This window comes from Poecile atricapillus, chromosome 21, assembly GCF_030490865.1.
Source record: "Poecile atricapillus isolate bPoeAtr1 chromosome 21, bPoeAtr1.hap1, whole genome shotgun sequence".
NCBI lineage: Eukaryota > Metazoa > Chordata > Aves > Passeriformes > Paridae > Poecile > Poecile atricapillus.
In genome coordinates this window covers 4,757,846-4,785,256 of record NC_081269.1, presented here as the reverse complement: position 1 = coordinate 4,785,256, position 27,411 = coordinate 4,757,846, and the positions used below count along the sequence as shown (strand labels likewise).

Sequence of the window (27,411 nt, the reverse complement as noted above, 5' to 3'; positions counted from 1 at the left end):
TCCCCTGGGCACCGTGTTAAGGTCGTTTTGCCAGATTGATCTTTATTCCTTCACTTGCTTTAGAAATTCATTGATCTTTTAATGCAAACAGCAACATCCACCTCCTGCTGCCAGGCTGGATCTCCTCCTGTGTCCTGCTTTCCAAAATAATCGGGATTGGACATCCTCACCTCCACTTGGCTGCAGGCAGGAAAACTCCACCAGTTTGTGTCGTATTTGTGATATTCCTCCACAACCTTCCCTCTGTTTTGTTCTATTCCAGACGGTTTGCAAAGACAGATCCTGCCACGCCTCCCTCAGCAAACCTTTCTGGAGGTCACAGCACAGTGTTTTAATGTGCAAATATCCAGCTGTGGATCAGACCCCGTGCTCTGGAGAGCAACATTTTTCTTTCTTGGGAGGATGGATGGCACAGGGAATCTGCACCTTTGCTTTCCAAACAGATTCCCAGCTCATTACTACTGGAAGGGGTTTTCCAAACTCACTTTTTCTATGCTCTTACAAGAAATAAATTCTCTCTACTGAGAGCTCTCATTACATAATTATATCTTGAGTTTTTAAAAATTTTAGAGGGATTGTGATCTTTGAGGTTTTTCTCCATCTCAGTCTCTGCTTAGAGTGGGTTCTTTTATGCCTTACCCAGGTCTTTTTGTTCAGGTGGTTTTCTCCCCATTGGATTCTGCAGCAGATATTGGGTTTTGATTTTGTGTTGTGTTGTGTTTTTTGTTTTGTATTTCTTGCCAAACAGTCTGGAGCCTTTGGGACATAATAGAAATAACAGACTGGAGATTTCAGGCAAAACCTTACGACACCTGATTTATCTCATAAGTGAAAAACTTTCAGGGGCTGTACCTTGCCAGCTCCAGAATCTCATGAAATCTGGGCATTGGTGGGTGAAATTCTGATGATTTAGGGAAAGAATGAAAAAAAGAGAAAGAAAATGGGTTTTACACAAGACACACAGATAAAGCAGCTGCAGATTCCAGCACAGGGATGGGAATCATCACTCAAATTACCTCATAAAAGTAGTACCAACTGTACTGTGAGATCACTAATGGCTCTGCAAGTGTCTTTGGTTCACTGCCAATAAAAGGATTGGAGCAATTTTCCAAATAACACAAACCAAACAAACCCTAAAATATTTGTTTGTTCCCATCTTTCCTCAGTTAGCAATCAGACTACATTTTAGAAGCTATGACAATTGGCTTTGGGATAAAAGAAATTCTAATTGCCCTTCCCTGCTATTTTCCACACTGTGCTGGGATGCACATCCAGGAGTTGGATGAATTTTGGAGAGGTTTTGTTATTTCCAACACAACTGTTTTAAGAGCACATTCCAATGGGGAAATCTGATTCCTGGAACCCACAAACTACCACTACACACAACCCCAGCTCAATTCCTTCATTAGGAATTGCTGTTATTTTCTGCCACTTGATTAAAACTGAGAGTTGACTCTCATAATATTATCTGTCAATATTTGCCACCTGTCAGGGGAACTGTCTTTGAATTCTCACATGAAAACTGCATGGTTTTGTTGACAAACTGGAAAAGGAAACTATTAAGTTGGCTGGTTCCTCAGCAATCTAAAGGTAAGGCTTTGTAAAGGAGATGGATGGATGGATGGATGGATGGATGGATGGATGGATGGATGGATGGATGGATGGATGGATGTATTATCAAAGGGAGAAATCAGCATTGAAATACAGTGGGCATTAATTGGTTTTTAATTCTAACCAAAGCATCTTTTAGCAGTTGTATGTTAATTTTTTCATAGTCTGGATTTACAGTTCACGGAGCTGAGTGACAACAAAGCAGCAAGCCAGGCATATTCCCACATTATTTCCATTCCATCCCTTGGGAAGTTTAATTTTTTATCATCTCTGAACCATTTCCTGTGAACTGACAGGGGTTAAGTGGCTTGTTCCTCCAGCACCCTAGAGAAGTGCTGGAACAATTCATTGGGAACAATCCCTGGCTGTGAACTGTCTCCCACACACCTGGGAAGGGGCTGAGGCTCTCCTTGAGCACCTGGCAGCTCCATCATCACTCCAGCCTTATCTGAGGGCTGCTGATCTCATCACTGAGCTTTCCCTCAGGACAAAAGGGCAGAGAGAGCCACCAGAAGTCACATCAGCAGGGAATCAGCTCATCCAGATTTTACCCACATTTCAAACTACAGGTTAAAAACCACCTCAGCCACCTGTAAGGTGTTTATGGATAACAAGAGCCTGCAGGTACCAATCCTTACCAATGTTTCCATGGCTGTTCTCCCATGGGCAGAGGAATATCCTCGATTTGCCAGCACCAGCACAAACCTCAGAGCACTTTGTTCAACTTCCCCCAGAGGAAAAACCACAGCTCTCACCTTGGCATCTGCAATCCCAATTCCACCTTGGAAAGAACTTATAAAATTGCAGGGCACAAAGGCAGAAGTGCTGCTGCCAGATTGGCTTCATTCCCCATAATGTGTTTCAGCCATGTGGATTTTCTGTGCTTATTTAAAGGAAAGGAGGAAAAACACAATACAATTGTATAAAGTGTACAGGGAAGTATCTGGGCAAGAACTGGGGAGATAAACACAGCCTGGACAATACTTTAAAATACTGAAACCAACAAAAACTGGCTTGGAATCAGTTTTATCAAGCTCAATCCTCACCAGTGCTACCACCAGCAACAAAAATGTCAGTTAAACTTTACAGAAAAAGTTAATTCTCCTTGGCTGATATCATATTCATAGGTAAGACAGAGGAAACCGAAGAACTGGTGTTAAAGTTGTAAGTAGAAAGATCTTGAAGGACTAAAATTACTGACCTTTTGGAAGAGGAAAAAGCCCCCAAAACAACACATGCATTAGTCATAATGAAAATATTGTGCACAGCAGAGCTCTCCAAGAGATCTGGCTCTGTGTCAGAGGCACTGGGGAGTACAAGAACTGTGTGCTCGCCTTCACTCAAGTGACAGCACCAAGTGGAGACCATGCATGAGACCCAAAAGGGTCCCTGAAGGATCATCTGCTCCATCCCCCTGCCCAAAGGAGGATCAGCTCCACCAGTGCCATTTCTGAACCCATTTCTGTTAAAGGTCTGTGATGGAGGCACCACACCCTCATTGCAGCTCACCAACATCTTCCCATTCCACCAGCTCCATGCACCTCTTTAAAAAAAGAAACCACAACTGTTCCAGTCACTTTAGAAAGTGTTTATTCAAAAGCTTCATAGCACCATCTTGTTTTTTAAAACAACCAAATAAAATGCAGCAATTAAAACGTTGGTTTTTGTTGAGCATGACACTAACTCCACCTGTGAACAGATTTATGGTTGTTCTTGCTAAAATAACTGAAAAATAGCGCTCCTGTGCACACAGACATAGCACTGGCCCTTGGGGGAGTTATCCAGTCCCAGCTCAATAATGGAAGAATAAAACCAAGTGGAACTGGATACCTCAAGGAAACCGTTCCCCTTCCCAAATTCTGCTGGAAAATTTTCTGAAGGTCATTTTTAGCAGTTTCAATTCATACGTTCCCTCCAGAACTTCAGCAAAACTAAAAATGTAAATAAATAAAATATTTTGGGGGAGTTCTTTTATAGGATAAGTCAGACCATAATTGGTTAATTATCTCAATATGTTTGCTCTAACAATCAGCTAACTATTAATTCTAAAGGGCCTTTAATGCCTAATTTTTTTAGGGAGAACATCAGTCAAGATCATTTTACTACATTACCACGCTGAATCGCATTAAAAATTTAAGGGAAAATCAAACTGCCATTGACAGCACTTATCATCTGCTTTCATTGTGAGTTTTTTTTCCTTTTCCCTTTTGAGTTTTGGAGCAGCTTGTCTGAGAGGTTGGATCAGTGAAGCGCTATTTCCCAAGGATCCTTAACTTACATTTCAGGAATAGGGACCAGGCCGAGGGCTCGGGCTCGGTCTCGTTATTGTTTGGCTATGGCTTCCGACCACTGGAATTCTCTATTGCAGCTATTTCTGATGGCCATGAGGAGGCAAATACTCCATGCTTCACTTGGCCAAAGCCCCCATGGGGTCCCAGGCTGGCAGAACAATGGGCTCCTGCTGCATCACGGCCAGGATCTCCTCGGGCACGTGCTTCTTGTCCACCACCACCTCGTACACGTACTCGGAGAACCAGTCATCGGTCATGATCAGGTAACCTGGGGGCAAAACAGCATCACAGCACACAGCCACTGCAGGAAAGCAGCCACAGACAAACCTCACCTATGAATGATGCATTAAACAGGGCCTGGTCACACTGGTTATCTCTCAAAACACACCAAAAAATATCTCAAGGAAGTTAACATACAGGAAGGACTTTGTCTGCACTGAAAGGTCAGGCAAGAAGCCCACCAGGGAAAACAAGAGCCAGAATATCCATAATTCATGTGTGCTCTGTTAAAATGGGCATTGAGAATACTCAAGGAAATTACAAAGCCTTTAAGGCAGGATGTAAAATTATTTGAATCTATTTGAGGCTTTACAATTTTTCAGCTCACAAGTGAGTATCATCCTGTTCTAGGAAAACTTTCTTGGTTTAGTTTTTGCAGTAAGAGGCAGCCACTGCTTTCTTCAAAGCCATTTAAATCACACTTAGGCTGAAGCAAATCATACTTGTCTCTCTTAATATGAAAATGACAGTGAACACCCCTTGAACTGGGAGAGAGGGAAGTCACTTTAGAGGTTCTAGCAGAGGTGCCGCTGGAAACAAGCTATTCCAGGTGAACTGGGAATAAGAGTGGCTGTGAAAAAGGAAACATTTAGGAGACAGATGAAAAGGCTTTATGTAATAAAGTTCCTCGTGTCCTTATATTGTATCATCACACAATCAAATGAAACAAGAAAATGTCCAAAGAATATGGACAATAAATGCATCTATCTCCACCATCTTGTTTCTAAAGCAAGAGATCAGATAATCCCATAAATTAAAACCCCTATCAACTGTAACCTGAGCTAGAAGCCATTTAGGAAACACTGCCAAAGAGAGCTGCCTTGATTATCCTCTCTTCAGGATATGAGTTCTTGGGACACACAAAAACCTTTCACTCCCAAGAGCCAACAAGTAATTGCGCCCTGAGAGGATTAATGAACTCTGCCTCTGACATCCTGTCCCTCGGAGCTGATTGGGATCGCAGCGTCTGAGCGGGGAGGAAGCACCGAGCACGACTCCAGAACATGCAAATAACTCAGGTTTGGGGAGTCCTGGGCAGTGCAGACCCCCCCACACATCCTACAGACACCTGGGAAGCACCTGAAAGTCCCCAAAGGGCCTTGGAGAAGCCACATTGTGCTTGTGCTGTAACCCCTGCCTGGGGAGAGCAAACAAACAGTGCCTCTGTCACATTTGGGATGAGAGATGCACAAACACCGGGTGCCTACAGTTAAATCCTTGAAATGCCTTCCTGCAGGAGAGCAACAGCCAATACCAGACATGAAAAGCCCAAAGGGAGTTCACTTCTAGCTGGAGATGCATCCTAAAAAAGCTCCTTTCATGCCAAAACAAGCAGATGGACCCCTCCATAGTGTGATTTAGTATTCCTGTCTTCCTTGCTTTTAAAAAAAGATATCCGATGGGATAAGCTGGGTTCAAAGTTAGGTAATAACATCCTGTGTGTCTCCAGAACAAAGGACTACTCAGAATAATTAGAATTGCCTGTGTGGCTGAAAAAGAGCCAATAAAACAGAAAGGAAATATTTGATTGGGAAGTGACTTTTTTTCCTAAGAAAACAAGCAATGTTTGTCAACAGCTGTGTTAATTCCTTGAGGAAAAACACACAGGGTTCCAGAAACACTTATACAACAGATATAAAGTAATTACTAAATATTTTGGAGAGGCAAAGCTGAGCTGGCTCACAGGGGTTCCCTTTCTCCAGGACAAGCACTACCACAAGATTTCAGTTCTGCCCACTCTGGAGTGTGAACATACAACTGACTCCATCCCATAATTCCCAAACCAGGAGTCCCAATCTTTCCAGTCTTGTACCATTCCAGCCAGGCTAAACAGGTGGCACCTGGCATCTTGGACTGTACTTGGAACAAAACAAGATGGAGCCCACATGAGAAAAGACTGCTCTTTCCTCATAAAAAAGTAATTTGTTTGCTTGTTGTTGAATGACTCAAGTCCAGTCCCTGGGGTTTTGTTGCAGGCTGGACCCTCGATCACGCTGTCCAAGAAATCCTGGGAGTTGGGGCTTACTCCTATCCCCCACACCCAACTGGGCCCCAGCTGGGTTGTGCCAAGTTTAGCATCATTCTTGGCTGACTTGACTGATGTGGACTCTGGTTTCTTGTGCTGGACCTACCCAAGCACAGCTTCCCAATTCCTTAACAGAGCAGATAAGATAAAGATCTTAACTCTTATCACAGTGACACACACTCAGTATCACTGCAAGACAGCTCAAACTCTGAGTCCTTGCCTTCCTGGACACTGAAGAGTGGAAAATCAGGGCAGGGAGGAGAAGAAACCCCATCAAGTTGAGTCACAATCCCTGAAGGGATTTAAATGCTGTGTAGATGTGACATGGTTCAGTGGGGACTTGGCACCGCTGGGTGAACAGTTGGATTCTTTTGGACCTTAAAAAGGGCTTTTCCAACCTAAATAACTCTGTGACTCTCCCAGTGTTTGGGAAGGAGCCCTGGAGGACATATCCAATTGCCTTTTGCTCCAGAGCAGCTCATTTGGTCATACCCAAGAAAATTATTCAGGGATTCTTCTCCCTGAAAAAAAAAGCAGTCTGAAATAGAGTCCTACTTCTATGGGATATTCTGTCAAGGCACTTTTCCAAGCAACTCCCTACACCAACAAGGCATAGTCAGGGAGCAAGACTTTCCAGAGACCATGGTGTTCCCTGGTACACCACAGATAAGGGACAGTGACTCACCCTGCAAAGTCCACACAGATGCCTTGGGGACAAGATGGGGCAGGGTTTAAGTCACTCTGGACTCCTATTTTATTTCAAAGGAACAACTAGCTCCTCTTACACAGCTTTACAACTCATTCTTGAGAAGTGAGTGTGGATTTGGGTGCCACAGCTCAGTCCCAGCCAGCAGGCACCACTTGTAGCAGTGTCAGGGTCCAGCTGCTGCCCCATGCTCTTGATGTTACCTCAGCATTGATTTGGCTTCTTTACTTCCTTCCTTCCAACATTCCAAAGAACATTTCACTACTGTCATATTGCTGAGCCTTGAAGGCTGAACTTCAACACAAGTCTGAAGATTTTTATTGTAATACTTTGCTGTGAATGAATGCAGTTAACTCAGAAGAGGAACAGTTGCAAGACCAAGAGGCCACAATATAAATTAAGACACTTTTCCAAGAATATTCTGTTTTCCTACAAGATGTTTGTGTTACTGAAGAGTTTATAAGATCAGATGCTAAAACAGTGTTCTCCAGAAATAGTCTATTCCCAGAAGTAAACCAAGACTGGGAAAGTTCTGTCACACCAAATCTTACAAGCACAACATTTGGGGTTAATGTGCAGCAGAAAAATGTGGGCAGCAATGACTGTTATTCCCAGGGACACAGAGTCTGGTCTGGACACTCACCACTGAGGCTGTGTCATGGCTGAGCCCACATCCAGCCTGTCTCACTCAGCTGATGACAAAAATCCCTGAGCTCTCCTCTGCTCTGCATAGGAAAAGCTGCCTGGCCTTGGCAGGGCACAGCAGGGATGCTCTCACACCACCAGCCCCACTCACCGAGGGCTGGGGAACTCTGAGCTGTCCCTCAGACCAGCAGAGAAACACCCTGTGGTCATTCCCAGTTTCCATGAGCAGGGAAGCCACTGGAAGCAATTTCCTAAACCAGCTCCAAGCTGTGATTCAGGGTTGTGTCCACACTGCTGCCACACCAGGCTGGCACAGGGCCCTGGCACAGCCCTCAGAGCCTTCCCAAGAGGGCAGCTGGGACAGCAGCAACAGGAGAACAACTTTATGGAGAACCCCCAGCACAAGCAGAAGCACAGCGAGGACTGGATTTTGTGTGCCTGTCACACCAGGGAGGAGCACAGGAGAGGGGCTGCATGTCATGGCTTTGGCACAGATTCCAAAAGGCAACCAGAATTATGAATTTTAATTTTTTTTCTCCAGACAGCTGTTGGAGTTTGAATAGTTTGCACTGCAGCTGTTCACAGCACAAGCTGAGACCAGCCATGTCCTCATTTCCTCGTTTACAAAATCAGTAAGCAAAGCCTTGCAGTGACTGACAAACAGTACTTTAAAAGAAAACAAAAAGCACTTCAGTTTCACACATGGCTTAGGAAGGTTATTCAATCCCACCAGCCACAGCCAGCACGAGCACCACGTGCAGTGCACAGATTAAAGCTTGGCTGTTACCAAAAGCTTTAGTACATTTAAAAATGGTGCAGTATTTCTTCTTTTATACTAGAAAGAAAAAAACATTCCTACACAGTGCAGTCCTTGGCAGTGATCCTATTTTACTGATACAGCCAAACTTTTATCCATGATTCCTTTATGAACAGACTGGTTACAGACCCACAGGAGGTCCTGGTGTCTCACAGGACATCCACCACCATGTTTTTGGACTCGGGCTACCAGATTTTCCACACTTGTGTTCTGCAGCAAAGGATTATGAGGAACAAAACAGCCAAGGTTCTGACCAGTGTGACAAAGGGAGAGCAAACTCCTGCAGCTGCTGAGGTTTTTGGCAAGGGTAATAGCTGGGAATTTACCTGGGATCAACAGAAAACTGATATCAAGGCTTAAGAGTATCAGCAGCTTCCCTGCAATAAACTGAACAACCTTAACAAAAATTGATAAGGCAGGAATAAAGTTTGATAAAATAAGACCTTTTGATGAAGTCTATCAATATCTTCCCATGCCTTCCATACACAAACCAGTCTGGTTATTGGATGGTCCCTTCCACATCCTTATTTCCAAACATTCAGCTTTCTGCTCTCATGACTATAAATTACCTTTATTGCCACGGTCTTCACCCCAGGAGTTTTCCACTCTCCATTTTTCGAATGCATCTTCTTGTCCATCCTGTGCCAAAACAAGCCCATGACATTCAGTGGTGAAGGAGAGGCCACATCTGATCAGGCAACCCCTTCCACATCCAAATCCAGCAGCAGGAAAACACAGAGCTCCAACCCTGAGAGTCTCAATGGTTTCTTGCTAATGATGGAGAAATGCCATTCAAATAAAGTACTCATTTACCTACTTAGATAAAATATGAGGAAATGTGATGAAGAAGAGAGTCCACAATCAATATTTATTTTATCAGGAAGCTGAAATTTAACTAAATTCTAGTTTGGACTTAATTGACTCACAGAATTTAAGCTGCTGTCCCTGTCCCCCATCAGAGCATGAGGAAAATTAAGCACAGGAGGCACAACTTGCCTGAACTGGGAATCAGAGGAAAGAACAAGGAACTGTCAGAATTCAAAACAGCACTGGTAAGAACAAGTGTAAACCCTTGAGAAATCCAGCTCCAAGTCTGGTGCTGTGTAATTAAAATACCTTAATACAAAAAACTAACCTGAAAAACACCCCATATGTCCATTTTTGATATTGAATGGAATATTGTTGTAATGCTTCTATTCTCTCTTGAAAAGAGAGAACAGTCCAGTCCTTAAGATGGGACACTCGAGAGCTCCCAGACCAAGGATGTCAGCTCTCAGGGAGAAATTGGGAAGAGCACATTCATGTACACTAACCTTTTAACCAAAAGATGTATTTAATCCACATCAATTTTTGATGTTGTAAAATTGTAATATGTTTTTTTAAAATCTTCAAAGTCTTTTTATAACAAAAAAAAGTATGCAAATCCAAAATATTACATTTTACAACTCAGTTTCTCAAAGCCTCTTCAGATTAAGGTTTTCAAGAAGTACCAAAAATAAAGTTTTCCTTGTTTGTCAGTTAGATATTCAGAGAAGTGTTCATGCAACCTGATACACAATGGAAGCATTAAGAGCTCAGAATGCAGAAAACAGGAAAAAATCATATAGAGTTGTAAAAAGTAACTTGGAACATTCTTATGACTCAGCAGTTCCATCTCAAGTCTCAAAACACCACAGCTCTGGCAAACTTGTTGTGCTGTGCAAGCTGTTATTTCTCAGGCCAAGGTCAAGCTGGACAGGAAGAAATCACTTCAAAGAAACTTTAATAATGACAACTTCTGGAAATAAATGGAAACATCAACTTCACAGATAACCCCAAGTATTAAGTTTTTGCATGTTTCTCTTTACTTCATTATGTGCTTTGTTGTGGTGCCAGGAGCAGATCTAGCTGTGGATTCCTCTCAGCCTGCTGCTTGCCACAGAGCTATGCTGGACACCACTTCCCTTCCCTAATTAGAGGTCAGAGAGATCCCATGCCAGGGAGCTGCAGGAGGTTAACCCTGCTGCAAAGTGCCTCCTACCAGCATTTTAACAGGAGCTTCAGGGTCTGAACTAGACTGGACTAACCATGGCTGTCCAACCAAAGTTTGTGGGTAAAAGGAAAGAAGTCTTTTGACATGTCTAAAATTCTTCCCTCCTTGTTAAATATTTATAGTTCTGAACACTCAGACACAAAGAGCACAAAGGGAATAAACAAGCAGGCTTTGTGCACCAGGGGATTGTGGCACACTGAGTGAGCCCAGCACACAAAGAAGCTGCCAGGATATTCCAACACATCCCTGCCAGCACCAGAACTCTGGGAAGGAGACTCTACCTTCTCAGTGACAGCTGTCAGGACCATGGCATGGGTCATCAGGGATTCTCCAAAGATCAGTCGTTCTGCTTTGTTCATGTTCTTGATGGAGACACCAAACACCAGCTCATGATTAAATCTAGCAGAAAGACAAATAAGGCACATGAGAAAGGATGCAGCAGGAGTTCTACGTCAGGGAATCAGGAAACTGCCCTGGGCCAAGAGCCACTGTGCAGGCATACAAGTTCAACCAATTTTTATGTCAGAATAAATGTAAAATATGATCCCTTTAGGAGTTTCTCTCACCATATATTATACATTTAAATAAGTAAGAATACTTAACAACTACTCTCAGTGCAACTTTAAAGCATTCAGATTAAACTAACAAGCAAAAAAAAAAATTCTGCTGCTGCTGAATTACTTAAATATACTCTCTTGAGGAATATAATCCAAAGTATGTACAAATCAGTTTGTTGAGCAGCTAAAGCACTGCTCATGTCCTCACTGAGTATCCCAAACGACATTCTGGTTTGATTCTCTACTCACATATTCAGGTCATTGATTCCCAGCTTGCCATAGAAGTGCTTTGCCACGTCACAGCCAAACCACACAGCCTGCAAAGAGAGGGCAGGGTCATGTCTGGGCCAAATCCCAGGAGTTTTACGTGGCATGGGCTGCACTGTGCCACCCACAAAGAGAAACCAAACCCACCTCGCCATCCTTAATAGATGCTGCAGCCAATTTCTTCAGGACCTCCACAGGCTGGTTGTTGTAGAGAGTTTTCCTCCCTCCAGCCATGTTGCCCAGGTACTCCACTGTGTAGAGCCTGTTGTAGGGATTCTGGGGTCGAGGATCGTTCACTAGACAAATCTGCCAAAAACCAAGATATCATAAAATAAGGTGCAATATAACTGAAATCTTTGAAGATTTAATCTAGAAAGATTTCAGGGAATGGTTTTTGTCCCAGCCTGATGTCTGCCCCATTAGCAAACAAGCCACTTGGCTGAAATAGGAGGTTTTTTAAGGTTGTGTTTGTTGGGCCTTTTTGTTTTGTTTCACAAGTTCACCTCATAACCGTGGCAGAGCAGCTCTGCATGTTATTCCTTCTCTAATGTCTGCGTCATGACATATTACAACTGATTAGATCATTGCATATTTTATCATTACAAAACTATCATGCAACAGGAGATCCCAGATAATTGAAGGGTAGAGCACAAACAGCACAACAGGGAGAATAAACCCACTGACTTGGGCAAGCAGTGCCCATCCCAGGTGCTGCAGCAACAGAGGGGACAGGCACTGTCAACAGTGGAAAATAAATAGCTTAGCAGCAAAAAAAAAAAGGGCCTTGGAAAGTTTTCAGCATCCCCAACCTTGTCCTCCATGTTGAAGTAAGGCTTCACATGCTCATTGTAGAACTGCACCGGGGTCATGGGGCCGTATTTGTGGTAGTTCTTCTCCTTATCCCGGAACTCCCAGCAGAAAGTCTCCGGAGGGCTGCCCAGGCAAGTGCTCACTATTCTGAATACCTGCCCAGAGAAGCAAAGAGCTGTGAGCATGCTGGAACATGCAGCTGTGCCTCTCCTACCACAGCAATGCCACTGGAGCATGGATTTCTCCATGTGAGAAACAGCTGGAGAAATGGGATCTTAACGGTCACCTTTGAACACATGAATAAACACATTAATTATCTGCACTCAGGTCCTGAAATCTTGGTGTTTCAGCAGTTCAAAGCCATCTGAAAGGCCTCAGGAAAATCAACACAGTTTCTTTCTCCACTCTCACACTCCATGTTCTCAGGTTTTTGCACCAGCAAAACAGAAAATTACAAATTCCAGGTTATCCTAGGAATGCAGCAGCCCAAAGCAAAAAACAGGAGACTTCCCAGCCTCTTCACAACATTTCATAAGTAATTCTGAAACTCCTCCAACACTGCCAGAGAAACCTTATCAAACTAATTCTCAAAAGGCTTCATCATTCAGCATCACCTGTTCCACCAGGTTTGCCCCATGCAGAGATAAACCAGACCTTTTAACGTGGGCATTCTGTCCCAGTGTTTCCCCTGTACTAATTCATATTTTACTGTAACATTCATTTCAACTTCAAAGATGGGCCTTTGCTTCTTTTCAAAACCCCAGAATAATCTCCTCATCTCTTTTAATACATTTAACAACATCTCTGTTTAGGGCTGAGCTGGCAGGTAATGCAATTTAATTCCAGCTCCCTGCCTGCTGCCTATGACATCCTTTGCAGCTGGCAGCTATCTTTGGACTTTCAGCACAAAAAGTTGACCAGATTTCAAGTCATCAGCCTCCCTGTAAACCAGAATATAAAACTGCACTTCAAAACCACTACTGTACTTTCTCACAGGGCTTATCAGAAAATGTGCCAATGCTGGCAGTGTAACCACATGAGTGTCCTTAGAGATACAGAGCAGGACCTGCCACAGGTACTCTGGGGACAGTGAATTTAATCACAGTTAAACAGGTTTGAATGTGTTTTATTTCAGCTGACACTGATCTTCAGCTCTGTCCATGTCCTGAGCACAAGTCTCCTTGCAAGGAACCATCAGGTAATTTAAAAAAAGAGGAGAGGGAGTCAAATCTCAGCTGCACCTTCTGTGCTGGAATCCAGCTCCTGTGGTCTGTGCCAGCTTTCCCAGCCTGGCAGTCTTCACACCCAGCACAGCAGACACAACACCTTTCCCAAACCTGATTTAACTCTTTCTGGAGCTGATCCTAAGGTTCCATAAGAACTGGCTTTATGTTAATGTGCTTTTTGTGCTGGCAGTAAAAGGAGTGCAATGCTCCTGCTAAATAAAGGTGCTCTTGCTCCAAGCAATTTAAGAAAACAAGCGAAAAGATTAATTACAGGTTGAAACAAAGGTGTGGGTATAAGGCTTCTACTGCAGGAACTCACACATTTCTCAATAAATATGGTAAAGAGCTGTAGTGGTTTAGATTCATTAATTTGAGGTTTTGTTGGTTTTGTTTCTTCTTTTAAAAGAAACTTTATTAACAGGATTACAAGAATAAGAAACTAGAATAAAACATCCAGAAACTTTTCTTCTCCTTACCTAAACTTTTCTTTTCTTAACTGACAACATAAAGACAAAACTTGAGATGTTAAAACAGTAACAAACTATACAATAGTTATTTATTAGTTTTTGTAGGGAGAGGAAGGAGGTCTTTTTTGTCATGTCATGGAGATTTCTTTACAAGAAACAGTTCTCTCGTGGCTTTTTACTTCTACAAATAGCAGCTGCCTGGGCAAAAATTCTGTTATTGTGACATTTCTTTTTATTTTCACAGCTTCCTTAGAGGTGTGTTCACAGGCTATGAACTCAAGGGGTATTATTTTAAGGATGAGTTATTTAAAGGTAGAGGTCTGTGTGGGGCTGGGGGTGGGGGGGTGTTGGCAAGTGTCAGCAGCCATGGCCTGGCCCAGCCTGGGGCCAGGGCCCCCTTGGGGAGAGGCTTTGGCTGCTCTGCCAGAACAGGAGCCAGAGGATTTCCTGGGAGGAAACAGCAGAGGCTGCAGCAGAGCCTGGCCCAGCCCTGGCTGGAGCAGGGCCCCACAGTCTCCATCCCATCCCCGGGAGCCACTGGGGTTTGACCCAACCACCCCCCCAGCCAAGGCTGCACAGGAGCAGGGCTGGCTCCACCACAGCTCTGCTGCCTTTCAAGGCCAGAAAGAAAAAGAAAGAAGTTCTCAGGCTTAGTTTTTTAAAAGGTGGTATTCACCGAGGTGTACCTAATATTCAGTGGTGTAAAATGCTGTCAGTTCTCAGAACTGGACAGCCATTGGGCTGTTTCAGACACAGAGGAAGCTCCCTGCAGCTTCTCCCAGAGAAATCACTTCTGGGGGTGTTTCTCTCTTTTTTTCCTAAATGCCAAACCACCACAAGAGCAAATATAAACCCCTGAACTACTGTAAATATTTAATTTTGCACAGACCACACAAAAGGTACAGTTTGCTGTGGCGATACTCCCATTACTTCAGATAGCCACAAGTGTTGAGAGATGAGACCATGAACACAAAATAAGAAAAATGCCTAAAAGGAGAGCAGCAACCAAATGGGCTCCAGCCAGAGGAAAGAAAATGATGGAGACAGAAGTCTCCAGTGAACAGAGGCACTGGAGCCTGCAGTGGCCTGCCTCAATTGTTTTGCCACCACACCCAACACAGGCCCTCTCTTCATATCTCACAAGCTTCCTCTACCAATAAATAAAATAAGCATATTTAAACTAAAAGGTGACTTACATCGCCCTAGTGACCACTAGAAGCAAGATAAGGCAATGATAGAGTGGCTTGTGCTAAACCCCAAAATGAGTGAGGAGGGGAAAAGGAAGACACTCCTGATAAGGAAGTCTACAAAGGAAAAGAGTAAAGGAAGAAAAATTCTATCACATGAACTGTACTGATTTCAGCTTCTGACCTGCTGTGCACCGGTTTGATAAGAATGTTTATAAAGCTCTGGAGTGAATATTTTAATCCTGTGTTCCACAACAATTCCCCCATTTCAGCTTGAGTGCTGATCCCAGCAGGAGCAAACCAAGATTTGCTTCACGAATAGAACCTCCCAGAACAAAACCCAGCTCTGCTTTGCCACAAAAATAGAGGCAATACTACTCATATACATCTAAACACATACAAACCACCTTTACTACTGCAGGAGAAAATGCTGTGTTAGCCTCAGAGAATTAATGCAAACTTTTACAGAACTGTCAGTTCCAGGATCTCATCAGAGGGCAAGAGACTCTAAATAAATGAAGAAACATTTAGCAGTGAACTCTATCCCTGCCCTAGGAATGACCCCCTCTAGGAAGCTTTTGATGTCTGCAGCAGAATCCTCCAAGGGCTTTTGGACACACAGTGCATGTAAGTTGAATTAATTCACCTTTGAACTAAGTGCAAATTGGCAACATTCAGGGGTAGGCTCAAAGCACAACATTCTTAAGGCATGGATTTCACAACAGTTTTGATGAAACCCAAGGAACACCAGTCAGTTTTCTTCTTTTAACTGAATCTTAAAATTTGATAAAATGAAGCTTTTTAAAGAATTTTACATTAAGTGCAAAGATGAATTTCCAAAACACTAAAAACTGCATTTATCAATATGGAACTAAAACTTTACAGAGATAGCCCAAGGTAGGTTCTGCCTAACAGTGATGTTCAGTGGATTGCAGAAAAAGCTAACACACAACACCAAAACATTTGATTTTTTGATTCCTCTACAGATATACATTTAACCACGGGGTCACCTGGCATCGTATGTTTGAGAAATAAATACATACTTTTTCTTGTCACACTAAAACAGCCTCAAGTTTAAGTTATTTTTGGCATTTTAAGAATCAAATACGAGCAGCACAGAATGAGAAGAATGATGTTTGTGTGAGCAGGAGGAGGCTCAGGCACTGCAGACACACTGACAGTGATGGAGTCAATCCACAGCCAAAGCCCTGCTGCAATTCATTCCTCTGCTGCCCCCCAGGACCAGCCCTCAGCTGGACTCAGCCTTGAGCAGACACTTCCCTCTTGTGATTCTTTTCTGCTCTCTTGTGGGGAATCCTTGCACAACACTTGTGCTACAAGATTTGCATTCAAAGCCACCAGAATGCAAATTTCAACCTTTCCTGCTACTTCTGAGAGCCTGACAGGCTACTGTTTTGATCTCTCAGGAGACAAAATGCTGCTTTTCCCACAGCAAGGGGCAGATGTCTGTAAAACACTGTCATACTGAAACCTATGGATTCAAAATATTTATCTGGAAGGATGAGAAAAACTCAGAATAAAGGAAGCAAGAAATGACTGCAAAACAAATTCACTTGAAAAATTTGTTAAGCAACAAGAGACACTTGTTTTGGCTGATCCAACATCTACACAACAAAAGTAAGGAATCTCACCCATTCCAGCCCTCTGTTCCAAGATTCATGTCACACTAGTTTATTTACCTCTTCTATCATCATGTCCATGGCAGCACAAAGTTCTCCTTTGCTTCCTCCACTTTCCACCATGTTTCTTAGCCTCAAGCAGTATTCTCTCATCTGTTTAAAGAGAAAGTCACTTTGTTATAAAAGGTATGAAATGTGTCACCTGATCTTTTTCAGGACTTCCTATCTGCTTGTTTCAAGCACCTATTTTACTCTACATGACATGTTTTCAGAAGCTTTGTTAGAGATTTATTCATTGGAAAAAATAACAAGATAATTGAATGCTTTTAAAGTAAAAGAACATCAAAAAATTAACAAATAGTCACAATTCACTTATTTACAACCACTGATGTGAGGCTTGCAGCCATTAAGCTCTTAAAGCTTGATTTCTCTCAGTCCCATAAGTGATGACACAACATCCACACTCACCAGCAACTCTGTGACTCACAGAACACACTTTCTTCATACTGTCACATTTATTTTACAATTCTAATGCATAATTGATCTCTTGGCTGATGAAAAGAAAGGGGCATTTCCCCACTGCATGCACAGCTGCAGTCAGAGCAGCACAAGCTTCCCATTAGTGTCACCATCCATAAGGCCAGGAAGAGTGATGGGGTTCCCTCAGGACCAGCTGCTTTGCCATGCTCAGGATTAGAACAACATTATCAACATTTAAAATGTCCAAGCTCATTCCACCACGTATTTTGCATTTTTTATGAGTATTTCAGCAGGCAGTTTTCCCTGAGCACGCAGTATTTGAACTGGAAAAAATGTAGCAAACTAGAAAAAAATTGTTTTAATTGCCTTTTTCATCTAGCTACCTACACCAGCATTTTCCCAAGCTAATTCATTTCTGCAGTTCAGGGAGTGAGTTAACACCTTCCTTCAGACAAAGCTGTGCGCTTCTATACTGGAACCTGATTTTAACATGCAGTGTTTTTAAAATACATTTTTTTTCCTCCATCTTTTTCACCACATTTGGCAATCATCTCTAGAAACCCTGGCACACAGAAAGATGAGATACTGAAAGGGTGGGAAAGAGACACCTAGACACCATGTGCTGGTTTTGCAGAATGAGATTTAAGCAACCACATGTCAAGAAAATCTTGGGAAATCTGAGGATTAGGAATAACTACTACCAAAACCACAAAAGGTACTTTCAAGCTACTGAAGCCTGAAAACAGACATCTTTCATGATCTCACCTTCCCGCTCTATGTTTCAAGACTTTGCTGAGACTTTAGGCTGCTTGTAAATAAATTTAAGCTGCTGAGATGCACTTAACCGTTTGGTCAATAAGGATAAGGTGGTTAGGAACATTTGGAGCAGGTTCATTCCCATCCCCTCCCCTAAGTTTTATCATCTAAATCAGTTTTACCTTATGATTCAAGATCTCGTTCATCCTCCTGGTAGCCTCTGTGGTGTGAGACTCTGGGAAGTATTTCTTGGGGACAACACCATACTTCTCTAAAAGAAATAAAACTACAGGTTAACAATTTACTTTTTCATACAATAAATGCTCCTAGTGCTCATACCCATATGAAAGATAGAGTTTGGGCTTGTGCAGAGATTATAAGGGAAAGGCTCTTATTTAAAGGTTACAAGTACCCAAAGTTTACTTTTTAATTTGTGACTGAATCTTGACCGCTGATCTGCATTCCACAGGGATCCCAGAACATGGAATCCCTGAACTACTCAGTATTATTTAACTTAGAAGTTCCAAATTAATTAGTGCTTTAGGAAGTCCTGTTCCCCAGGAAAAAAGCCCCTTGATTACTTCAAAATTAATCTCCTGAAATACCTTCTAAAGAACTGGGCCTCCTATGAATCACTCCATGTAAATTATCCAAGGTTAAAACTGACTTTCCTGTCTCCTTTCCTCCTCAACATTTATTACCCAGCAGCAGCTCAATGGCTTCCTACATTACACTACCACTCACAGATCTCATCATGCAAGGCTCTGGATGTAACAGTAGCAGCCAAAATCTCTGCCCTGATTAAGAATTTATAGCAATGGGATGAGGAAAAAAGGAACCTCCAGGCTTCAAAGAAACAAATTCCTTTTGTGATTCTAAATTAGTATTATTGGCTTGTTGATTTACAAAGCTGTCACATTGTTTCACAACACAAATGAGAGCAAGTGCTGGTGTAATTAAGTATCTCCAGCAGCCTAGGATCCTGCTCCTGCTGGAGCTTTGTAAGACCAGCACTTCCACATTCCACATCAATTCCCTCTCACTGATCTTTATACCAACTTCAGGCTGCAATTCCAAGTAGTTTTGCTCCTGCTTTGCACATCTGGGTCCAGCAGTGGCTTTTTCCTTATCGTGCACCCTAAAGATGGTGTGCATGGCTATAAGTAAATGAGGTTGAGTTGATGACTGGAAAAGGGGATTAAACCTTTTTATTAAATGGAAAGTCAGAGCTGTCTAATTATTTGTTGATATTCTGAGCTTTTATCATCAACAGGACTATGCAAAAGTGATGCCAGACAAGATTTAAGCCAAATATTTATAATCTGGCCCCAAAAAATTTTAAAAATTTTTAAAAAATTACAGTGGTTAATGGCATCATAGGCCTTAGCCAATTCCCAGGTCTCAAGCTCAATTTCTTATTCTATTCCATTCCCCATTTCTCAAACCAGGCTGCAGTTTCAGGAAAGGCTCCTTGTCACCAGTTCTCTCACCAATAATGTTAACCAGCATATCCCACTGTCCACCATCATTTGTGGGGTTGGAGAGCAGGAATTGCACCAGTCTTCCTTCCACTGGCTCCTTTTTCTGAGCCGTTTCCACAAAGGCATTTAAAAAGTAGTAGCAACGCTCAACCTAAAACACACAGATAAAAAAAAAAAACACCTTTTAAGTCTGACATATTATGCATTAATTAATTAATAATAACTGAGTATTCAGTTCTTTGCAAGTACAGAATAGATGAAGCAACTTTCTGCTCATCCAATGAAGTCCTCATTTTTCCCTCAGGCGTTCCAGGGGCTATAAAATTCTTTGTTAGGCCAAATATTTAGGAGTGACTTCACACAGAGCTCAAAGGTAGGGGAACAGGCAATGGGAAGCAGAAGTTATGCAATGAAGCCTGGCCCAAAATAGTACTAGATTTGCTTGATTTCCCTCAGAGGGGAGAAGCAGGCACACAGCTCACCCATCAGGTCACAAGCACAAACTGAAACCTCAGAGCTACTATGGTCATGTTTCCCCTGAACCACCAACAAGTAACTTCTGAAATATACAGAACTCTTGAAAAAAAAAGAGTTATAGGATTCCAAAATGTCAACATCTTGACAACTTTCTTCTCAAGCTGAAAGTCCCACTTTTCTCAACCACCTGCATTTAAAACACATTTTTAAAGAACTTTTGAAGTTTCTTTTCGTACACGCTAAAAAAACAATGCAGCCCAAAAGAAGTTCTGTCACAACCTGATTGCATAAGCAATCCTACAACAACCTACACGACTGTACCTTATCCCAGAAAAAGAGATAGGACTGGCTGAACTCAAACTCTTCAATGTTGTATTTCTTCATGAAAGGAAGACGCATTGCATTGAGGCAGGAAAAGATCCAGCATCTCCCTGAGAGATCAAAGGAACAGGAATTAAACTGGAACGCCTGTGCTCAGGAGCTGCACAACAATTTCTTTTACCATGAGATTCATGACACAGTTCTGCCTCGAGCCTTTGGCTGGGCTTCTACAATACCAAAAAGCTCTGAAGGTGTTCTGAAATCTTTTATTGCAAGCACATCTCTCAATTACACCATGCAGAAGGGAAAAGAGGCAAACGCCACAAGTCTAACGTGTGTTATTAACTAAGGAGGATGCTGCAAGAATTCGACTTTGCTCCAAAGGCCGGACAAAGGGCTGTGGAGCAGCGGCTGCTCCCAGAGGCACAGTCAGTGTTAGGAGTCAGCCCCCAAACACCGCCCCCGACCCCGACCGCCCTTACCGGAGTTCTTCTGGTTGGTGACGGGCTTGCCCTCGGCGGGCACGGCGTGCTGGAACACCTGCACCGTGTCCTGCACCACCTGCCGCTGCAGGCACACCTCCAGCGGGTCGTTGCATGTCGCCACGTTCTGGGCCAGCAGGAACTGCGGCTCGGCCCGCAGCCGCCGAGTGAAGGCGACGGCCTTCTCCGTGCTCAGCCCTGCGGGACACCGGGGCACGCTCACCGCCGGCCCCGCACCCCCGGCACCCCGGGAACACCTGCAGCCCCTCCCAGCCAGCGCTGAGGCAGCGGCGAGGCTCCCGTCCCTTGCTACACCGGGCTCGTTATCCCTGCCCACAGCCCCGCTAAGGTCCCGGTAACGCCCCGCTGCCCCCTCTAACTCCCCCCCCACCCGACCTATTGCTGAGGTAACCATGAGTCTCCCACCGCCCGGATTACACACCCCCGGCAAGGGTCGGTAACCCCCTCCCTACGCCAGTCACTTCCCTCCCCTGACCCACTGCTAAGGTACCGATGAGCCCCCGCCATCCCCGCCATGGACAAGATTCCCCCCCTCCATCTCCTTCCCCGGTAACCGCCCCCCATGGCTGAGGCACCGCTGTACCCCCTCCGCCCGTACCCGCCCCTCACGGACGGGCCCCTCCTCACCGCGGGCATTCATGGCGGCACCGGCAGCACGATCCCGGCGCGGGCCCGAGGCGGAAGCGGCTCTTATAGCGCCGGCACCGGAAGCCGGAAGAGGGGCCCGGGGCCGCGGCCGGGGGCGTAGGGGGGAGAGCGGCGACGGGAGGGCGGACGGTGAGTGGCGAGGGACACGTTTAGTGCGGGGGAGCCGGTGGGGCGGCCCCTCGCAGGTACCCTTCACACCGGCCCCTCACACCGAGCCCTCACACCGGCCCCTCACACCGAGCCCTGACAATGACCCCTCACACCGGGCCCTCACACCGAGCCCTGACAATGACCCCTCACACCGGCCCCTCACACAGACCCCTCACAGGGACCCCTCACAGCGACCTCTCACCCACACGACCCCGGCTCCAGAACATTCCATACAGCCTGGAGTCCGCGGCCTCCCCGCCCCGAGGAGCCTCAGTGCCGGGGGCTGTGTGTGGCACCCCTGGGTGAGTGACACCCATCCGGAGCACCCCCATCCCGCTGTCCCCAGCTCTGTCCGCACTGTGTCACCCCCTGCGCTGTAGCAGATTAACAGGAAGGTTTGGGACAGCTCTCCAGAGCTGGTGGTGTTGAGGCCGAGTGCCCAGGAACATGAGGTGGCACCACTGTGGCACCTTGAGGGACCTCCCTGAGCACTGGTGAGTCAAGGACACACTCTGGATCACATTCCAGATCAGGCTCCAGAATCTTCCTCTTGAGGAACTGCCCTGCTCCTCTGAAAAGAGCGCTGGCACATCACTGTCTTAAATTGATTTACAGCTCGCAGTGTATTGACAGTAATGGAGTATTCCAAGGCATGATGAGGACTCAACAGCTTGCCAGGACCTTGAGAAAAGTGCTTGAGTGGCACATTTGCTGGGGGAAGGGATGGCTGGAAATGTTTTCCACCCATCGTAATGCTGGAGCAATCACACTGGAACTTCACTGTGTGTCATCGAGCACCTGGGGCTGCCTCAAGCCCTGGGATCTGCCTGAGCCACAGAGACGGAGGTGCAGCAGCAGTGCTGAGGGCCAGGTAGCTTTTGCCCTGGCAAGAGAAGCTGAGATGCCTGTAGGATCATTGGGAAGGGGCAGGGAATTGGGTGGCCACCACCCAAAAGCCATGTGGAATAACACTGCAGGACAGAAAGCAGCTGTCAGCTCAACACCTCACTTTGTGTGCATCAGCATCACAGTCCAGTAGAGATTCCTCTGTAGACTGACCCACAACCCACATGCTTGACTGTATATGTATTCCTTGTTGGAATAAGCATGGAGGGCAAGAGCTGGCATCATCTCATGCAGCCCACCTGCCTCAGTGGTGCTCCAAGGAAAGGTTCCCAGTGACCAGTTCTGACTTTCTAAGCAGCAGGTGAGAATCAAGACATGCGAAGAACCACTTATATTTTGAAAAACCATATAAACTTGATCCCAACAAAACGGTTTCAGTGTTTTATCTCATCATCTCACAAAATGGCTTTGGTTGATCACTAGAAATGATGTTTTCTGGGTGTTCTTTACCTGCAGCAAAATGAAGAGAAGAAACGAAAACTCACCTCCTAGGGAAAAACCCCCACAAGTAAGTTGAATTCATTTGTGCTGTGTTCAGCTCCAGAAAGCTGTCAGCAGGCTGAGGATATGACATTAGGGTTTTTTCCCTTCCAGTGGTTACACACAGGGGTAGCCAGAGCCCTGGCATGGCCAGGGAAGGGCAGGATTTGTGTGTGTCCTGTCATGTTCCCAGAGCTGGAACCCTTTCTGCTGGGACAGGAGGTGTGGGCTGATGTTTACCAGTCAGAGCAAGAGCTGGGTGGGTTTATCATGCCGAATGAACTTTTTCAGGTTCTGCCAATTTTAAAGAAGTAATTCATTTGGAGTAAGTGTGAATAAGAGGTCAAATACTTACAAAGCTGTTTCTTTTTGTTTCTTGAAGCACTGAAAAGAAAAAAAACTGTTATCTTTCATGTTTCCTGGCCATGGGGATATTGTTACAAATATTACAAGTACGTAATGCTTCCACAGGAAATATCTAATTTATCTATTTATCAGATTTATCTACTGGTAATTCTAAAGCAGGTAGTATGTAGCAGTTTTCTAACAGTGAAAAGCAACATAATGAAATAGAATAGAGTAGAATAGAATAGAATAGGTAATAGAAAAAAAAAAAACAGGGCACTGCAGCAAACAATACTATTTTTTTTCCTATGAAACTAGAGCTTTCCATACCTTAAAAATTTTATCTTTTCGAGCCACAATTCCAAAAAGTATTGTGATTGAAACCACCACCACAGCAGCAATAACAGCTTCCGTGGGAAAAACAGGTTTTTTATCTGTCAGGAAAGAAGAGGTTGGTTATGTGAGAAATTAATGCAGTCACATAACCCAGAACATTTCACAGGACTGTGGAAAGACACTTTTCCCACGGCTGTCACTGCTGAGTTAACTGTTGCTGTCTGTAGACTGACTCTATGTTTTAGTCCCCTGGAGGGAAGGGAGCTGAGCCTGTATTTTAGTGAACTGAAGAAGAATTGAAACGTCAGTTCCTGAAGAAGATTCCCCAGGCACTCTTATGCTCAGAAATAAGGCTGTCTAGAGGTACCACTGACACAGGTAACATTGCTTCCCTCTCTGTGGCAGGAGGGAAGAAATTAAAAGGGTCTGGACAGAGGTGATTTAGTGTCATCTGCCTGAACCCTGAGCACCCAGCCCCTGCAGTGACCTCTGGAGCACAACTTCTCTTGCCTTAAGCAGCTCTTTGGGCATGACAGAATACTGTGGTTGAGTAAGGTGCTTCAAGTAAGACCTGAGGTGCTTTGAACCACGCTTGAGTGTGCCCTGTCAGCATGGGGAGAGCAGCAGTGGGATGAGCCTGCCCCAGGTCACACTTGCCAAGCGCTTTTGAACAACAGGTAGAGCAGGAGAGGCTCTTCCTGGTGCTGTGGTCCCAGGCACAGGTGCAGTTGTTTTCCAAGTTGTTCTCCTTGCTGTTGCTGTGCCCTCAGAAATCCATGCAGGGAATTTACCACACTCCCTTTACACTTCGTAATATAAATGGATGGTTGTCATAAAGGAGAACAGAGAGTTATTTGTAAAGCTTATTATCCAGCAGCCTTGTACCTTCAACTATGAGGTGGAAATCCCTTGTCCCATTTCCCAAGGGTGATTCCACCATGCAGGTGTAGGTCCCACTGTCAGACTTCTGCACTTTCCTGATGGAGACCCGAAAGACCTCACTGGTCTGGTACAGCTCGTGACGACTGGGCTGCAGGGTCAAGCTGTGGTTGTCCTTAAACCAGGTGCTTTGGGCTTGAGGGTTGGATTTGGAGTTGCAGGTCAGAGTGACATCTTTCTCTTCTTCCACGTGGAGGGTCTCCTCTCCACTCAGCCAGGGAGGAACTGTTCACAGGAATGCAGTTCAATGGGTCATTAGTAATGCTGCTCATAGAATCACAGAACCATTCAGGCTGGAAAAGCATTCTGAAACTCAGTGCAGCCAGTAACCCATCACTACCAGGGACACCACAATGTGCCACATCTACACATCTTTTAAATCCCTGCATGGATGGTGGCTCCACTGCTGCCCTGAGCAGCCTATGCCAGGACTTGATGACCCTTTCAGTAAAGGAATTTTTCTTAATACCCCGTCTAAGTCTCCTATGGCACAACTTAAGGCTGTTTCCTCTTATAGCTTGTAACCTGGGAGAAGAGACTGACCCCACCTTGCTCCAACCTCACAGAATTCCTACATTCAGGAGAGTTAACACAAAATAAGTTCCCTTCACACATCCCTTGTGCTCCTTGTTCAGTGGTCTAACATATCACAATAGTGCAGCTTTTCCTGATCCCTGGGAATGAGGAGGGCAGTCAGTGGCAGAGACTGTCACTCCAGTATTTCCTCTGCCCTGACTTGCATCCTTGGGAAATAATCTAGGTGGAGGCAGGGACACATCCAGAGTATCTTTCTTAAGGGCCCACCCACTCCTATAAAAGAGGCCTAGGTCAGGCTATAAGCATTACTGTGGGAAGGGAGTGTCTTATCATGTGAGTTATCTCCTCCTAAATGCATTTTTTCTCGGTGAAGACAGCATACAAGGGTGCAAAACACCACCCAGACAGAGCTGCTTGGCCCACGACTCCAACCCACCCTACTCCATCCACACAGGAATCCACCACGGCGACTCACACTGGACATCCAGGATCACAGACACCTGCACAGACTTGTCCCGTGCCAGCTTACACGTGAAGGTGACCCCGTTGTCAGACTCATTGACCGGGGATATGCAGATGTTGCTGATGTTCACTTTATTCCCATCTTTCAGACCCACTTGCCCATCTCCACGGTACCAGAGCAGTTCCTCGGCCTGGCTGCTGTTGTGTACGAGGCACGAGAGGGAGATGGCAGGGCCAGGCTGTGTAGACAGGGTGAAGTCAGCAGTGTGGTTATTTACAGACAGTTCCACACCTGCAGAAGAAGGAGGACAAGGACATTTAAGCATCCTAAGCCATACCCTTCCCACAAAAGCTGCCCTGCTCACTTCTCCAGACCTCCACCTTGGAGGTCGGATGAGACTTTCAGGTTTCAATCTAACAGCTGTTTTCAGGTGGAATGTTAGTTTCTGAGACAAGAAGCTGTCTTCATCTCAAAGCTCCCTCACAGTTATTTAAAGTAACAATCAGGCTCTTGCAGCTGACTGCCAGAACACCAAGGCTTGACCTGGGACAACAAAATCTCTAAAGCCAGGAGTGACCATGTGACACCCAGGTCATTTCCATCCCATCACCCTCCCATCACCCTCCTGCTGCCAAGCACTTCCAAGCACCACTGTGCTCACTGTTTGACACTTTTTCAGTTGGAGTAGGGTGTCCTTGGGAGTATAAACGAGTTAATCAGCCCCTCAGCTCTATCCTGGCTGTTGCAGAGCTGCAGTTTGTCAAAGGTACAAACCTCAGGACATACTAAATGAACAACCAGTATGGGAAATAAATTATTTTAATAGGATGAAACTCGCTACTGCAGCCTGGGCCATAGAATAATGAATTAAAAATACAGCTCAGATTATAAAAGTATTAAAGTCCTGTGAATATAAAGGAGTCTGAAGGTCCCTGTCTGAAGGTGTTCCCAGGTGGCCAAACCTATCACACTTCTCATTGTTTAAAGCAGGTTTGGAAACTGTGGCCTCATCATCCCTGCTGCAATAATGCTGGAAAATACTGTCATCTCCCCATTTCCTTCTCTGCCACTCTCAAATCAGAGGCCAGTTTTCAGACAGTCCTCTGGAGATCACCTCCAGAATATTCAAAATCTGGGATGCTGCTGTGGCACATCACCCAGCTTTGGGTAGTTTCAATAATGTGTGGTGGGGTTTGGACAAAGCCAGGATGGATATTTTTTTCCCATTGCTTACCTGTGGTCACACATGCCAAGAAGGAAATAGCAAGGATGGGCGCTCCGTAGGGGACGGCGAGGCTGCATCTCTGTGCCATCTCAGAGCAGAGCTGGCTCTGTTGGAGAGAGGGTCACAGCACTGCTGCCTCTGCTCAGGGCTCGCAGGGGTTAATCCCTGCTGCCATCAGAAGAAGAGAGAGCCACAGTGGGTCACCAGGGAATAAACTGAGTCCATTGCTGCAGGGCATTTTCAAGTTCAGAGCAGATTCAAGGGGGCTTTATGTCTAATCTCCATTACGTGAGTTTGTTGTCTCCGATCACCTGTCAGGGGAATCTGTCTCTGGATCAGGTAGCACTGGACTTACCTTGGGAAGAGTCTCTGGAGAGGCTGCTTCTGCTGGGAAATGCAGTTCTTTCTCCTCCTTATTTATAGGATCTGAATTTTAATATTTTATAGTCGTTCAGTAAGAAGTGAGTCCATAAAAAGGGTTCAAGGCCATGTTCAATTCCTGGATTTCTGAGCTCCCACAACACCGAAGTTTTTGCTGGGCTCTGCTGGCTGTTTTATGAGACTTGCTGAGGCAATGAGTAACTAATGAGAGACTTCCTGCATCAGCCATAAACACTTTCAGCCAAAAATAATACCTTTTTTCTTTTTTCAGCTTTCTGGGTCTTCACAGGACTGTTTCAAGACACAGGGATTTTATCCTAGTTTATCCTAGAGCAGGAGTAGACTCCGATTTGTCCCTTTCTGCCCAAAGCTCTGTTGCCATGTCCTCCTTTGAGTGGAAAATGAGAAAATTCACTGATTCA

General features: G+C 44.7%; 2 protein-coding genes across 5 annotated transcripts; both read right to left on the bottom strand.

The window, feature by feature from the left end:
* Window positions 1-3,184: 3,184 nt before the first annotated feature.
* Window positions 3,185-21,336, bottom strand: BLMH (bleomycin hydrolase). The gene is made up of 12 exons (XM_058854531.1): window positions 21,207-21,336; window positions 20,559-20,756; window positions 20,077-20,186; window positions 19,288-19,429; window positions 17,980-18,068; window positions 16,622-16,714; window positions 12,041-12,196; window positions 11,379-11,537; window positions 11,214-11,281; window positions 10,689-10,806; window positions 8,945-9,014; window positions 3,185-4,170 (listed from the first exon to the last, which is right to left on the bottom strand). The coding sequence occupies exons 1-12, from the start codon at window positions 21,217-21,219 to the stop codon at window positions 4,019-4,021; spliced, it is 1,368 nt and encodes a 455-aa protein (XP_058710514.1). The 5' UTR covers window positions 21,220-21,336; the 3' UTR covers window positions 3,185-4,018.
* A 640-nt stretch (window positions 21,337-21,976) lies between these two features.
* TMIGD1 (transmembrane and immunoglobulin domain containing 1) lies at window positions 21,977-27,411 on the bottom strand. Of its 4 annotated transcripts, none has more exons than XM_058854535.1 (7): window positions 26,964-27,409; window positions 26,618-26,773; window positions 25,396-25,674; window positions 24,330-24,608; window positions 23,439-23,542; window positions 23,119-23,147; window positions 21,977-22,733 (listed from the first exon to the last, which is right to left on the bottom strand). In XM_058854535.1, exons 2-7 carry the CDS (start codon window positions 26,694-26,696, stop codon window positions 22,730-22,732), a joined length of 774 nt encoding a protein of 257 aa, XP_058710518.1. In that variant the 5' UTR covers window positions 26,697-26,773; window positions 26,964-27,409; the 3' UTR covers window positions 21,977-22,729. The 4 variants fall into 4 exon arrangements, with proteins under 4 accessions (XP_058710518.1, XP_058710516.1, XP_058710517.1 ...); XM_058854533.1 differs by having other exon boundaries at window positions 21,978-22,733; window positions 26,618-26,776; window positions 26,964-27,408; XM_058854534.1 differs by having other exon boundaries at window positions 21,978-22,733; window positions 26,618-26,714; window positions 26,964-27,408.